The sequence below is a fragment of the Phalaenopsis equestris genome, unplaced genomic scaffold, assembly GCF_001263595.1.
Source record: "Phalaenopsis equestris unplaced genomic scaffold, ASM126359v1 Scaffold001019, whole genome shotgun sequence".
NCBI lineage: Eukaryota > Viridiplantae > Streptophyta > Magnoliopsida > Asparagales > Orchidaceae > Phalaenopsis > Phalaenopsis equestris.
Genome location: NW_018165458.1, coordinates 163,469 through 179,232, shown reverse-complemented (window position 1 = coordinate 179,232; position 15,764 = coordinate 163,469). Strand labels below are relative to the sequence as shown.

At 34.5% G+C, this 15,764-nt stretch overlaps 1 protein-coding gene across 3 annotated transcripts in view; it reads left to right on the top strand.

Moving 5' to 3' along the window:
• The window catches only part of LOC110032751 (uridine kinase-like protein 3), a 124,630-nt gene that overhangs the window by 73,897 nt on the left and 34,969 nt on the right, over nucleotides 1–15,764 (top strand). For all 3 annotated transcript variants that reach the window (XM_020736496.1, XM_020736499.1, XM_020736498.1), the window contains 4 exons: nucleotides 8,899–8,978; nucleotides 9,811–10,005; nucleotides 10,128–10,211; nucleotides 10,290–10,350. In XM_020736496.1, coding sequence (XP_020592155.1) covers nucleotides 8,899–8,978; nucleotides 9,811–10,005; nucleotides 10,128–10,211; nucleotides 10,290–10,350 — 420 coding nt within the window. The remainder of the gene's footprint in view (nucleotides 1–8,898; nucleotides 8,979–9,810; nucleotides 10,006–10,127; nucleotides 10,212–10,289; nucleotides 10,351–15,764) is intronic.

Here is a 15,764-nt window from a genome sequence, read left to right as displayed (position 1 = left end):
ACGGTACCCGGTGTCTGCGATCAGTTGGTGGGTGGCAAGTGGTCGGCATCCGACGTTGACCGTGAACGGCGTGCATATTGCATTAATAAAAAAATTAAAAAGTATAAGAGAGAGCTATACAAGCTATACAAAAAATGCAGTGTGGTCGGTGTCAGCCTCTCTAAAATGCGAGATCACAAGTGTGAACTTCGCAAACAAAAAACCTATCCAAAGCAAACCTAGCACAAAAATGAACTGCTTTGTTACATTATCTGTGGGGAAAAAAAGAAAAGAACTTGTCTAAATTCAAATAGAAAAAAACTAAATCATGTTCGTTATTGAGCTGTTGGTGTCGAGCTCTATCCTCCATCTTTCACTGAAAATACTGGATGATTGTGTCATTGCCATCCTCAGTGTTGAACCCCTAGCTTTCATTCATCCAAGGCTTTAAGAGAGTACCAAGTAAAATTACAGCATGCTCCACCTCTGAACTATCGCAGTGTAGAAGTCGTTGCCAATTCACAAGAATTGTTTCGCCAATTTTGTCGCGAATCACCATGCTCAGCTTGGCCATTAAAGAAAAAGGGCCTCATCAATATTAGCTTTCAACCTTTGGGGGGGGGGGGGGGGGGGGGGAACAAGACGGATGTGGCGGCCCAACAGGCTGAATGGTATCCCATTATTTTGTGATGTGAAAGGAGTTCAATTAAGGGGAGAAGGAATACAGACTGCCTTAACCACCTGCATGCCATGCAGCCGGTTATGCCTGTTGGCATTACAAGCCCTCAAATTTTGGTAAACCGCATGACAGTAAATCCGTCCAATAGCTAGCATGGAGTGGCAGACGGGACGTGGCGGTGCCGCGGTGGATGATGGTTTGATGATAATATTTTTTATTAATGAACGGTGTTGATCTTAAATTCTGCTAAATCGGGCGAATTCTAAATTCACCCGAAATAAACTAAGGTGTAAATTTTAAATTAATTTATACTTTATAATATCTTTAAAATTATTTGTAACAAACACATAATTTTTGAAAATCTATGCAAAAGAATTAAATTACACTATAAATTTTCCCACTAAACTTCTAGAAAACTTGATTTACACTAGATTGAGAAATTATAAAAATATCTGAAGTTAGTTGATTGTCAATGACTTTTGTGTTGCACCATGTAGGAAACCTTTTAGATGTGAAATGGTGAAAACTAGTGCTTCAATTTTTTGTGATGTCCATTATTTGATGGCAAGGATATGTCATTTTCAAGTATCACTTGGTTTGTTATCATAAATTTATTTATGATATGTAGGGCTGTAAATAAATTGAGTGTTCAAAAAATTACTTCTAGCTCAACTCGATTATAGCTCGTTCATGATCATTTACCTAAGTAATCAAGTAAGCTTGAAAATTTTTTTGAATACTTGATTATTAATTAACATGTTTAAACATTCTATTACTCGATTCATTTATGATCAAGAATAATATCATTTAACGATCATGAACAAGCTCGTTTTGATTCTTGATTAAATATTGAGATTGGCATAAAACTAAATATAAATTATAACTTAAAATTTACTTTAATTTAAATGAATTATGATTAAAATGTTATAATTTAAAGTCTTAAGTCATTATGATTTAACACTAAACTAGATTCATTTTTTATCATGAATAATATTATTTAAAGACAATAAACAAGCTTGTTTTGATTCTTGATTAAATCTTGATTTTGAATTAAAACTAAACATAAATTGTAACTAAAATTATTCTTTAATTTAAATAAAATATGGTTAAAATCGAATTTAGTTTCAAATTACTTTCTTTTCATTATTAACTATAGAAATTGTCAAGATCAGGTTCAGGGCTTGGAATTAACCGAAAGTAGAACAAATAGCCGGACAGTGGAAAATATGTTTTATATTATTCTATTTCTATCACTAACAGTTATTATCCATAATTTCAATGAAAGAACCACTAAATAATTCAATTAAATTAAAAAAAAAATTACTTTTAAGGATGTTATTCACCCCTTTTGTGAACTGTATCTCCTCTTTTGTTTGTCTTATTCAAAAGTACATATTTAAGGTTATTTTTTTAAGGTATTTTAGGAATCAGAATTTTCAATGAAATTTTTTTTTTTTTTTTTACTCTTATTCCATATGTAATGTAATATTTCTCTATTATGCAATAAAGTGTTTATTGTTACTCTATTGATTTAAGTAATAAATTCTTTTTATTTTGGATCTATATTGATTTTATTAATAATGTATTTATAATTTTTATTTAAACTTTGGGATTTTGATGTATTTATAATAGATTATTTTCAAATTGGAGTGGTAGGTCTTTATGCTTGTATGATGAGAAAGAATATTGAGATTATTTAGAAAATGGAGAAGTTTTAGGGCATCTATTTTAAAGTCGTATATCGTCATGTGGATAAGATATACGAATTCTATATTGTAATTCAAAATTTCTTTAGTCTTTTGCATGTGTTATTATATGTAAATTAGATTATTGGTTGACTGTAACAGAAAATCTTCATATTGTAAGATGCATGCCTACAACTTACCACTCATGTATAAATGACAAATTTTGACAACATAAGTTCTCAAATAAATTCTTTATGATTATATAATTAAATTATTAGTTGGTGGTACTCATAAATAAAGACATTTGATATATGTAAACAGTATATTTGTATATACTGTTATTTAGCATATTTTAAAATAATTCACAAATTTATTTATATGTTCAATGATGAAGGTATGTTGAGTTTAAGAAATATCATGTTATGGAAGATAAATTAGTTAAAGTAATTGCATGATGGGGCAAAAAGGTTTCCAATGGGGCAAAATGGTCCCCTATGGAGGCAAAATGGTTTTTAATAAAGTTCAATAACGATAATTTTGGGTTCAACTTAGGGACTATTGAACTTGAAAATGTAGTATCGATGCCTTTATGATAGCCAATAACCTAGACAACCGTACATAACAAATTGTGAAACTAAATGAAATACAATGCATAAAATAGTACATAGGAAGATGAAGGTTTAAGATACTTAAATTAATACTCAAGTAACTAGATATTTGACTGACACAATGTACTGTGAGCAATTGCTTATAAAATCATGTTGTTATTTCGTGTATTAGTATTTTAATGTAATTTTTTTTGAAATCAAAGTTTAATTTTCACTCTTATAGTGATGTACGGATCACATGTACTTAGTTTATGATTATGTCTGTACATGATTAGTATTCATGCTGTTTCCTTTTCTTCAGTACTTGAGTTTTATAGGAGAATTATTTATCTTTTTGGGCCTCATAGCTCACGAGATTATGATTATTATTTTTGTAGAAAAATGAAACTAAAATATTGAGGCAGAAGAATATTAATTCAATTTTTGGTCACATTCCATGAAACTATTATAAGACAGAAATTTTTAAGACATCTATGAAATTTATATTTTTTACTTTCTTTTAGATGCTTTGTAGATATATTTAAATCAAATATTTTTTATTATCTTTGCTTAATTTGTAATTTTCACTTTTATTGGATTTTGTGTAAATAAGAGTGATGTTAAAGAAATCAAAGCATTCTCATCTCAACAACACTTAATTTAGTTTTATGCTTCTCTTTTAGAGGCCAACATTCTGTGCCATAAAGAAGTGCACATCTCATCTCCATCTTCTAAAATTTTCCGTTGAGTCCAAGCAGTACTTTTCTATCACAAAATAGACCCGATGCATTCCTCCACTTCAACCTACCAACTTGAATTCTACTAATAACATTCCCATCTATATAACCATCACTTTGAACAATAGACTCGATATATTTAAAATGCTCACACCTTTTAATGATTTGATGACTTATAGCTGCAACTCTGCCACTAGAAGTACTACAACTAAAACTACATTCCATGTATTTAGTTTTAGATCTACTCAAACGAAGACTTTTAGATTCTAATGTAGTCCTCCATAATACAAATTTTTTTTGAACTCTCTCTAGTTTTATTCACAAAAAAGATATCATTAGTGAAAGGCATACACAAAGGTACGTTATCTTGTCAATGTTTAGTAAGATCATTCATAACTAAAGCAAGAAGGATAAGGGTTTAAAGCTGATCCCTGATGTAAACCGGCTGAAATAGAAAATACTTGGTCAATCCTCCTGTCTGAACACAAGTAATAACTTTAGTATACATATCTTTAATCTGTCTGAACACAAGTAATAACTCTAGTATACATATCTTTAATGATTTGAATATAAGTCATATCAACGGAAAATATTTGCGTACATAAGATGTACGCAGCGCTGCGTACGTCAGGGGTTATTCCGGGGTACAAGAGAGTTATATCCGGGTTATACTCCCCTGTAACCTCCGTATAATTCCCTTGTAACCTCCGTGTAACTTTTTTGTACCCATGAAACTACAGAAGCGCATAACTCATTTGTAGGTTACAGGTATTTTACAAAGAGGTTACAGGGGAGTTACAGAGGGGTATAACCCCGATATAACCCTCCTGTACCCCCTGAATAACCCCTGGGCATACCCATCGCTGCATACGTCTTATGTATGTAATTTTTTTCCCATATCAACACCTTTCTTTTTTGGAGCTCTCCAAAGAACTTCTCTTGGAACCTGTTTGATACCAGAACTAATAGGAAATCAACGAACACTCAAAAAAAATTTATTAATACTGAATTAGGGTTACAACCGACACAAACTGAAACGAGAAATACAAGAACAACTCATCTCCGACTAGGACAAACTAGGAAGCGTCGAGGGTGGCAGTGGTGTTGGCAAAAGGGTAAGGGAAAAGGGAGTAGATTGGAGTCACAGGGTAGGTTGGAAGGGTGGGTGATGGCTGGTTTAGAGTTTGGAAGAATGGGGCAGTCGGGACAGTTGTAGGGAAGGGTGGAGAAACAGACGGTTGGAGGTGTTGGGAAGAGTGGGTTAGCAGGTGGTAGGTCTGGGACGGTGTGGTGGGAGCGACTGTTGGACGTAGGGAGGTTGGCGGGTAGGAGAAAAGGGGAAGGAAGTTTTGGGGAAGGAAATGAGGTGGGAGGTGTGGTAATGTAGTAAAAGTGAGGTGGTAGAGAAGGTGGGCGTGTTGCTTGGAAGGGCTATCACTGACTGGAATGAAGATAGTGGTTGGAACAGGGTATGGCTAGCAATCTGGCAGCAGTTGAAGTGGGAGATGGGAGATGGGAGATGGGAGATGGGAGGGGGAGGGGGAGGGGGAGAGGGAGAGGTAATTACCACTTTGGTAGAAGATACAACTGTAGAACCACCAACTCCTTGGATAAAACCCTAAAAATAGAAAAATAACTCCACACAGATATTTGAAACAGAAACTCAAAATATAAATGACATCACCCTTAAAAAGAAAAAAATAGCATATAGATAATGACTAGTAGATAAAATAGGAACTGTTTCATCCTCGTTCGTCTTCGTCGCCAGTCTTTCTCCCTCACGTCGCAACGACTCTGTCGTCCTGTGGTTTCGTCGTCCCGTTTCAGCGGCTCTCAATTGCCTCTCGCTGCGGCTTTTAAGAGACGTCTGGGCGCGGGCTTCTGCTGCTCGTCGTCATCCCGAGAAGTCGTGCTTGGGGGCGTCTCTTAGCTGTCGCTAGCTGGTTGTCTGTAGCTCACAGAGGGGCTTTCCTCCGTCACTTGCTCCCTGTTTGGTTTTGTCATTTGCTCTCTGCACCTCCATATGGCTTCGGACAGATCGTATGTTGCTGCCCTTGCTGGTGCCCAAGCCTCAGGTACACCTAAACCGTGCTCTTTTCCTCATTCATTTGAGTGAGAGGAGGACATAAAAAACCTGGCAGGAAGAATGAAAAATCTGTCATCTTTTTTACAGAAGCTAAAGGTATTTAACTTTCTTCCTCCAGTCGTCTGAATTTGGTCGGGAAATTTTTGTATGGACATCCCAGAATAGAGCTGATTCGTAAGGAATTTAAGGTTATGCACCTTGTTGAGGAGTGGAAAGTTAGACTTTTAGATGGAAGACATTCTTATTCAACTTAATAATGAAGAGGATTACACTTGTTTATTTGTCAGAAGGATTATCTAGATTGATAACAGAGCAATGATGATTCTGAAATGGTCTGTGAATTTTAACTCACATACGGAATCACTAATCATTCTGATTTGGATTTGCCTCCCTGCTTTGAAATTTTATTATTTCACTCAAAAAGCGTTGTACTCTATTGCCTCAGCTTATGGTAAGCCACTTAAAACAAACACTCCTACTTTTAATCTTTCCCGCCATCTGAAGCCAGAGTACTTGTTGAAAGAGAGATCACTTCATCCTCTTCTGAGGAGATTTGGTTGAGCACACAACACCATGTATATTAGAAAAAAAGTAGTGATTGAGCCTTTTTCTTCTTATTGTTCGAACTGTCGTATGTTCGGCCACGCCAGTTCTCAATGCCGTCATCTACCCCCCAACTTAGACCAAAAAAGCAAAGCGCTCCTCCAGAGGCAGAGAATCTAGCTCCTCTTGTTCAGCTCCAAGTTATTTACAGTATTGATCATCAAAATGATACCCCTGGAGACGTCACTAACCTCGCAGGCAATATGTCAACCATTCAGTATTCATACAATGTTGTAGTTCCCCCATCTTTGGAACCTCCAATCGTGGGAGCGAGGGAGATTCTTCAGACTTTACTTGCTCTAGAACCTATCACTGATATTACAGGTGACAATACTTCTACTGCTTCACTATCGCCTCATCAGTTCAGGCAAAATGTTAATGTTTTGAGGCTCATGGGAATCATGATGTGCAACAGCCTACACCTGTTCGGCCATCTTTGGAACAATCCATTGATCAGATGAGTCAATCCTCGGACCAGGAATGACAGGTCTACACATCCAAGAGGAAGAAGAAGATGAAGACCTACTTGAGCTTCGGAATCTGATGGACGATACTTTGGCTACTTCGGGTAATGGTACGCACCTTACCAATCTGTTAGTCGGCTCTCTTCCGAGGCTAGAGGCAGAGTGAAGACTAAAGCGGGACGTCCCTAACACTTTTGCGCCCGTTGGTGTCTTTTTGGTTTTTTATACTTTTGTATCTTTGCTTTATTTGGAGTTGCGTGTTGTCTTGTGTGAGTTGGGCTTTCTTTTAGGTCATCTCATGCAAACTATCTGTATTTTTTCCTCTTTAATATATTAGCCCTTGGGCTTTTTCAACAAATATATATATATAGGGAACCCCGTAGACTATTTTATTGCTCCAAAAAAGTTGTTTATAAGTTTTCTAGATGAGCAGATACCTCTACCAAAGCCAAAATAAGTACAAAGCACGCTCTTAGGGTTCCACTACCTTGAGTACAACCACACAGTGAAAACTCCAAAATACAAGTAACCTAAAACATAAAAGAAAGATTCCAAAATGCACGTACAAGTAAACCCCGGTAACAACAGTAACTAAAAAAAAAAAAGAAAAAAACTTAATAGCTCTATAGACCAGTTGAAGTTCCTTCATTGCATCCTCTCATATGTGATGTATTTCTCCAGTATCGACCCCACCTAAGCATCCAACAGAAGCCCTCGTAGACCAAGCTCACACCAAGGATCAAAACATATCGTTAAATCAAGTTTCCAACTGTAACAACAATAACTAAAAAAACTAAAAAATAGTAGATCATAAAACGACTAGCCCAAAAAAGAAAGACATCAATATACGCCAGCAAGCAAACCAAACCAAGCTTCCACACCAACCAGCTTTAATTCCCACCAAAATTAGAAAATAAACTGAGGCATAAAAACCCCACCAACCATCTCCTCCGCAATAAATATTACCAGCTTCCAGACATAGCAACTCAGCAAAGTTGGTAGATCAAGGCTCCTGAAGCCAACAACTCCTCATCAGCTCCAAAATTAACCTTAGCCAGCATCCCAGATAGCCAGCCAAACCATCCCCTAACTCACCCCAAAAGCCAGCCAGACTCAAAGCCAACCGCTCAATACAATAACAAAATCAGACCAATATTCCACGCCAGCCCCTGATTAGATCATAATCATCAGGTAAGCAATCCGGTAAGCAATTTCCCTCAAAATTGAAATATCAGTAGTGTTGGATATAGCAGCAATATCAGACCAGACCATTTGTCTCGTTGGTTAATATAACTTAAATAAACCAAATCAGTATTACCCAGTTATTCTCATCTCCCAACAATAGAAATTCCCCTCAACCTCCAACAACCAATAATAAAAGTATGTATATGTATATATTTTCTAAATGTAAGTATATGTCAATTCATATACTATAGCTTAAAAAATCATCAACCTCAGCACTAGAGTGCCCAACCCAGCAATAACACCTGTCAAAATTTAAAAGCTACCAACCATCTCGTCAGCTAAAAGGAACCGCCCAACCCCCAAAGCAAGCTCTACCCCAAAACATGGCCATTCTTCAATTTCAGAAAGGAACCAAGGAAGTTCCAGACCCAGTCAATCTCAATATATATTGATAATTAGTATAAACTATAAAATATAGAATTTTAGAAAATTTGTTTGGAATGTTTTTGTGAAGAGCAAAACATGAGTTATACAATTTGTAAGACTTAACCTTTTACCTTTAGGGAGTTTTGAGTATTGCCTTTTCATTTATATTACGATACAGACTTTTAAACTCTAAGGAGCTAGAGTACATATCAGCATAGATGTGGCAAAATTTTGTACGCATTGCAATTTTAACAAAAAACTTATAGTGCAAGTTTTTATTTACAATTGTTTTGTTATCATAGTTAATTTATTTAACTGCATAAAGTTAATTTAAACTAACACACCCTAAATTCAAATTAGAAGGCCAAATTCGTGTGCATTTATGTTTCATCGGTTGTGCTTTCTCTTTTGTCTTCACTTTCTTTCTAATTAAGTGAATAATTTTTCATAACAAACACTTTGTGCAGATGCTGATTTACGTTTGTCAAGGAGGATACGCCGTGACACCCTTGAAAAGGGTAGGGATGTAAAGACTGTACTAGATCAGGTATTATCAATTTCATTACATGAATTTGTTATAAAGAGATTGCGATTCTTTGATGACCAAAGTGAAATAATGTTCCGGAATAAGAATTTTTTAATTTATGCGATTACAGAGGCACTTGTAGTTCTAATAAGTTTAGTATTACATTTTGGGCGAATTATGCTAGTACTGGGGCACTTATGGGTTTTCTTTAAAGAATTGATTATTAGAGTAAACTCCTGAATTGTGCTTGAGGTTTTGATTCAAACAAGTATATTAAGTTATGTGTATTGGATAACGGACGGAGTGCCTAGGACATTTTGGCAAAACTTACCAAAAATCCATTTTACCGGAAAGTATGTTTTTGATATCTGAGTCGTGCAATGTTTGTATGAATGTTTGTTGAGCTTGATGATAAAACTAGCTTGAACATATACACGTGCAATTTCTGAAGATAAATTGTCAAAAGCACTTGGTGGACATTAGTGGTTGCTTTTCTCATGATGGATATGGTGTTTTTTTTCCTTGAATTGCATATTCCTATATGTTTTTGCATCATCAGAAAATTATTATTATTATTTATGAAATATTTTAAAAGTAAAGGCTACCATGCATTTGAAAGAAGTGGTTAGATAAATTGTAAATGCCCGTTCCAGTTTTGAAAAAGATTTTGAGGTAAGCTTGTTTACGAAGGGACCAACAAGCTGGACAAATTTTATTAATGGTTATTTTTATTATTTTCAATTCATACGCTGACAACTGTAGAATAATACATGATTGCGCCTTGAATAATCACCTTCTTTATGATGTTGAGATTTGTTTATGGATTAATATGATCTTTTACTCAATGGTGCAGTACTCAAAATTCGTAAAGCCTGCTTTTGAAGACTTTATACTCCCAGCAAAGAAGTATGCTGATATTATCATGCCCCGGGGTGGAGACAATCATGTCGCAATTGATTTGATTGTCCAGCATATTTGTACAAAACTTGGTCAACATGAGCTTTGTAAAATATATCCTAATCTTTATGTCATTCAATCAACTTTTCAGGTATTCAACATATTTATGATTGTACAGTATATGTTTCATGGGTTTTGATATAACTATTTTTTGCCTGCTGTTCTCGTAAAATCTATTTTTTTTTTTGGCTTATTCTTTGGAACGTTGAACAGATTCGTGGCATGCATACAATAATACGTGATGCCCAAACAACAAAACATGATTTTATATTTTATTCTGATCGATTGATACGGTTGGTTAGTATCTTTCCACTTCGTTACTTTTATGGTGTTCTCATGTGTGCTTTCTTCTTAATCTTTTTGACTGTTGAATAGGTCGTTGAACATGGTCTTGGGCATCTTCCTTTCCAAGAAAAGCAAGTAATTACTCCAACAGGTGAGCATGTGCTTTTTTATATGAGTTAAATATTAGCCCTTCATTCCAGTAGATAGAGGTTTTTGTTTGTTCATCGATATTGCTGGATGTCCTATTCTAGTTGGAAATGACATAATAGCATATGCTATCATGTCTATAAAAGATATGTCCTTTGCACTAATTAAATTATTGATTTTCATTTTATAGAAATATCTTTATCATTTCATGATTTATAGATATGTTTTCTATGTCATTCTGGTTTGGTAATTTTTCCTCTTTCATGCTAGAGCTTTCAGAATTCATCTTTCTGTTAGAGCCTCTAAAATTAACCTAAATATACATGTATCAAACCAAAACGTATACCCAAAAAAGTAATGTATACCTTCTATGAGCAGTATATCAAAAGAAACAAAGATAATAGAATCTGTATGCCAACCAACGACATCTCGAAAGCATGAAATCGCAGCATGACCTAAAGAGTCCAAAACCTGCAACTCAAAAAGACTGAAAAAACAGTAAAGAAAGTATAAATCCAAGTAGTTAGAATCGAAATAGTGGTCCTCATTCCTCCAAACCCCCAAGCAGCAAAGACAATCCAACCGGGCCTAAAAATCCCACCCGTAAAACCAATCCTATTGTTGTATCCCTCAAGTGTCATATCTCCAATATACAACCTCCAAACCATCATCACAAATGTAGCAAAGGAGCCCTAGGCCTCCATGCTTAAAATATAAAACCAAACAAAAAACACCCAACACAGTCCCCCAGCCTGTAACCAGAGAAAGTCCCCAGCTCCACAACCACAACCACCAACAAATAGGGAGCCCTGGGCCTCCCCAATAAAAATAGATACACCCAACACAGCTCCCCAGCCTGTAACCCAAGAAAACCACTAGCTCGACAACCACAACCAACAACCAATAGGGAGACCTGGGCCTCCCAAACAAGCATGCAATTCTCATAATGTAGATTATAATCAACATCATGATCTTGAATTTGAAAAACATAACAAGTTGCACATGCAAAAATAAAATTACATGGGATAATAATTATCCTACGATAACAAAACTTCATCATATATTTTTAGATTATTATCATTTTAGAATTGATTGAAGTGCCAAAATAGTCCTGAACTTGTTAAATCGAGTTGTTTTAGTGCAGGAGTTTATAAAAGTGCAAAAATAATCTTTGAATATTTTAAAATTGAGCTTGAATGGTTCTTCATGAAGACTATTTCAGCCCTAATTTAAATAGTCTCGGAATTATTTTAGCATTGCTTTAAACTATGGGACTAAAAATATTAGATGTAAATAGATCGGGACTATTTTTACACTTTACTATTTTAGAATGATATTTGACACTACACCGACGTCCGGGTGTAGTATCAAATAAGCAAGGGTTCTCACATTACGAATGGATGCGGGTTAAAAAGTTAATCCATAAAACTAATGAAATTAATATCAGAATAAGATCTTGGAATATAAGTTCTCTTAATGGTAAATTAAAGGAATTAGTTGATATTATGATTCATAGAAAGATTAATATCTTATGTATTCAAGAAACTAAATGGGCTGGAGAAAAAAATAACGAGATTGATAACTTAGGTCTTAAACTTTGGTATTCTGGTAAGAGCCACATTAAAAATGGTGTAGGTGTAATTATAGATAAGAGTTTGAAGGTAATGTTGTAAAAATTAATAGAGTTGGAGATAGAATTATAGCTCTTAAGATTATCATTGATAGTAAGATTTTTAATATTATAAATGCTTATGCTCTTCAAGTAGGTTTAGATATAGGTCTAAAAATAAATTCTGGGATAACTTAGAAGACTTAATATAAATAATACCTCTTGAAGAAAGAATTTTTAGTGGAGGAGATTTAAATGGACATGTCGGTAGAGTGGTAGAAGATTTTAGAAATATTAATGGTGGCTATGGTTTTGGAGTGACTAATGAAAAAAGTTGAGCTATTTTAGATTTTGCTTTAGCGTATGAAATGACTTATAAGACTTAATACAAATGATATCTATTGAAGAAGATTTAAATGGACATGTCGGTAGAGTGTAGAAGATTTTAGAAATATTCATGGTGACTATGGTTTTAGAGTAACTAATGAAGAATGTAGAGCTATTTTAGATTTTGTTTTAGCGTATGATTTTGTTATTACTAATATTTTATTAAAAAAAGATATGGACATCTTATTAGTTATAAGAATGGATCTAATAAAACACAAACTGATTATTTTCTTATGAGAAGAAGAGATCGTCAATATTATAAAGATTGTAAGGTCATTCCAAGTGAGGATTTAAGTACCCAACATCGTTTATCAGTTCTAGATTTTAAGATGAGGTATTCTAGTAGAGTTACACTAGGACTCATCATCGTAAAATTAGATAGAGAAACTTAAAAGACAAATAAAAAATTATTTTTATGAGTTAAATTCAAGATTTTAAAATTTGGGATGTTCATAAGGATGCAAATGTTAAGTGGGATAAAGTAACAAACACTATTAAACAAGTAGCAAAAGATATAATTGGAGCATTAAAAAAAAGTTTCTTTGAAAAAAAAATAGTTGGTGGTGGAATAATAATGTGCAAGAAAATATAAAACATAAGAAGTTGTGTTATAAAAATTTGTTTAATTGTAAAAGCTTAGAGAACTGAGAAAAATATCTAACGACCCGCAGGAAGTCTAAAAAGAACAATATATGTCCCACCCGTAAAACCAATCCTATTGTTGTATCCCTCAAGTGTCATATCTCCAATATACAACCTCCAAACCATCATCACAAATGTAGCAAAGGAGCCCTAGGCCTCCATGCTTAAAATATAAAACCAAACAAAAAACATGTAAAGTGTATTAAAGATAAAAATCAAAAAGTACCTTTTTTAGAAAAAAGATATTCAATATAGGTAGATGAGTTACTTTGATAAATTTTTTAATGAAGTTTCCAATAAAAATAGATACACCCAACACAGCTCCCCAGCCTGTAACCCAAGAAAACCACTAGCTCGACAACCACAACCAACAACCAATAGGGAGCCCTGGGCCTCCCAAACAAAACGCAATAGATATAGCAAAGGAGTCCTGGACCTCCATGCCAATGATTAAGTACCCTTAATCACAACAAACAAAATGATAAATAGCCATATTCCCAGAGCATCGCACCTCCAAATTACCCAAAAATGAGTGAGTGAGAGAGAAGTACAACCTAATTAAAACATGGGCCGATCCAAGCCAGTCGGCCACCCATAATTCATCAAGATGAGACATTTATATGAATAAAAGGAGCATCAATATTATCACCAACCAACAGAGTATAAAGGGTAGGGGGGAGTAGGTCCCACCCTACAAATTTGACTAGAGCCACCCAAATTAACAAGCTAATTCGCGGGTTGATTACCCTCCCGATAGATGAAATTCCATATAACATTCATATTATAAACTAACCCTTTAATCCTCCTAATATAATAAAGAATATCCCATGGGGTGTCGGCATCAATTGTTAAAATATCAATCAAGATACGATTGTCACATTCAAAAATAATATACTTCCAATTGAGAGAATGAGCTAATAATGCAGCAGTTAAAATAGCTCGAGTCTCAGCCTCAATAGGGGAGTCCGCATAAGGAGAAAAGAAGAAGAGTATACACTTTCTGTGGTGATTCCTAGCAATGCCCCCACATCCAGCACTAGAGACTTTCCAACTCCCAATATTAAATTTAATCCACCCTCTAGGGGGTGGAGTCCATTTGACCAAGGTAGGTGGAGGACGAAGATAGAAAAGTTCAAAACGAGCGAGCGAAAACAGATACCTATTTCGAGCTAGGGTTTGCTATGAGCGGAAACCCTAGCAGAACGAAGAAGACCCATCATATCAATGATATATGGCGTTGAATGTTGGCCTTTAAAAGAGAAGCATAATAATAAGTTAAGTGTTGACGAGATGAGAATGATTAGGTGGATGAGCCAAACATATAAGTTTAACTTTTAAATAATTTTTTTTTTATTTTACTTATAACATTGTTGTTGCCGATCCCAAGCCCGGATGTGAAAAGTGGAGGGGTGCGTTAGGGAGTCGAGATTACGTTAGGTAGTTGACAGCCAACGTAAAACTTGTCAAAAATGTGACATGAATCCTTTTGATCATTGTGTAAGTGCTAGGGCGTCCCCTGGAAGGGACGCGCTGTATAGCCTGAATACAGTGAAAAGTGTGCAAGGGCCGCTACACCGGCGCCCGGGTGTAGTGTTAAATGTTAAATAAGCAAGGGAAGTTAGTCCATAAAACTAATGAAATTAATATTGGGATAGGATCTTGGAATATAGATACTCTCAATGGCAAATTAATGAAATTAGTTGATATTATGATTCATAGGAAAATTAATATCTTATATATTCAAGAAGCTAAAGTGGGTTGGAGAAAAGGCTAAGGAGATTGATAATTTAGTTGGTATTCTAGTAGAGTTACACTAGGACTCATCATCGTAAAATTAGATAGAGAAACTTAAAAGACAAATAAAATTATTTTTATGAGTAAAATTCAATATTTCAAAATTTGAGATATTCATGAAGAAGCAAATGTTATGTGGGATAAAGTAACAAACACTATTAAACAAGTAGCAAAGATATGCTTGGAGAATCAAAAGAAAAAGTTTTTATAAATAAAAATAGTTGGTGGTGGAATAATAATGTGTAAGAGAAGAAAAAATATAAGAAGTTATGTTATAAAAATTGGTTTAAATGTAAAAGCTTAGAGTACTGGGAAAAATATCAAACGACCCGCAGGGAGTCTAAAAAAACAATCTGTGACGCAAAAAATTATGCATTTAATGATCTTTATAATAGATTAGATACTAAGGATGGTGAAAAATATATGTATAAACTAGCCAAATAATGAGAAAAGTAAAGTAAAGATTTAACTCATGTAAAGTGTATTAAAGATAAAAATCAAAAAGTACCTTTTTTAGAAAAAAGATATTCAACATAGGTAGATGAGTTACTTTGATAAATTTTTTAATGAAGTTTCTGAAAATACGATCTACCTTAGCAATCTTAATATCGTGAATAATAATAAAACGTTTCATTTTTACTGTTGCATTAATAAAAAAGAAGTTGAGGAGGCTTTAAAGAAAACCAAGGTTGGAAAGTCTGTAGGACCTGATGTATCCCAATTGAAGTGTGGAAATATTTGGGAGATTTGGGAGTTTCTTGGCTTACTAAACCCTTTAAATATTATTTTAAAAACTAAAAAGATGTCTGATGAGTGAAGGAAGAGTATTTTGGTCCCCATTTTTAAGAATAAAGGGATGCACAAGAGTGTGCAAATTATAGAGGAATTAAGTTGACGTGTCATACTTTAAAGTTATGGGAGAGGGTAATTGAACATAGGTTAAGACGCATCACAAAGATTTCTCATAATCAATTTGGATTTATGCC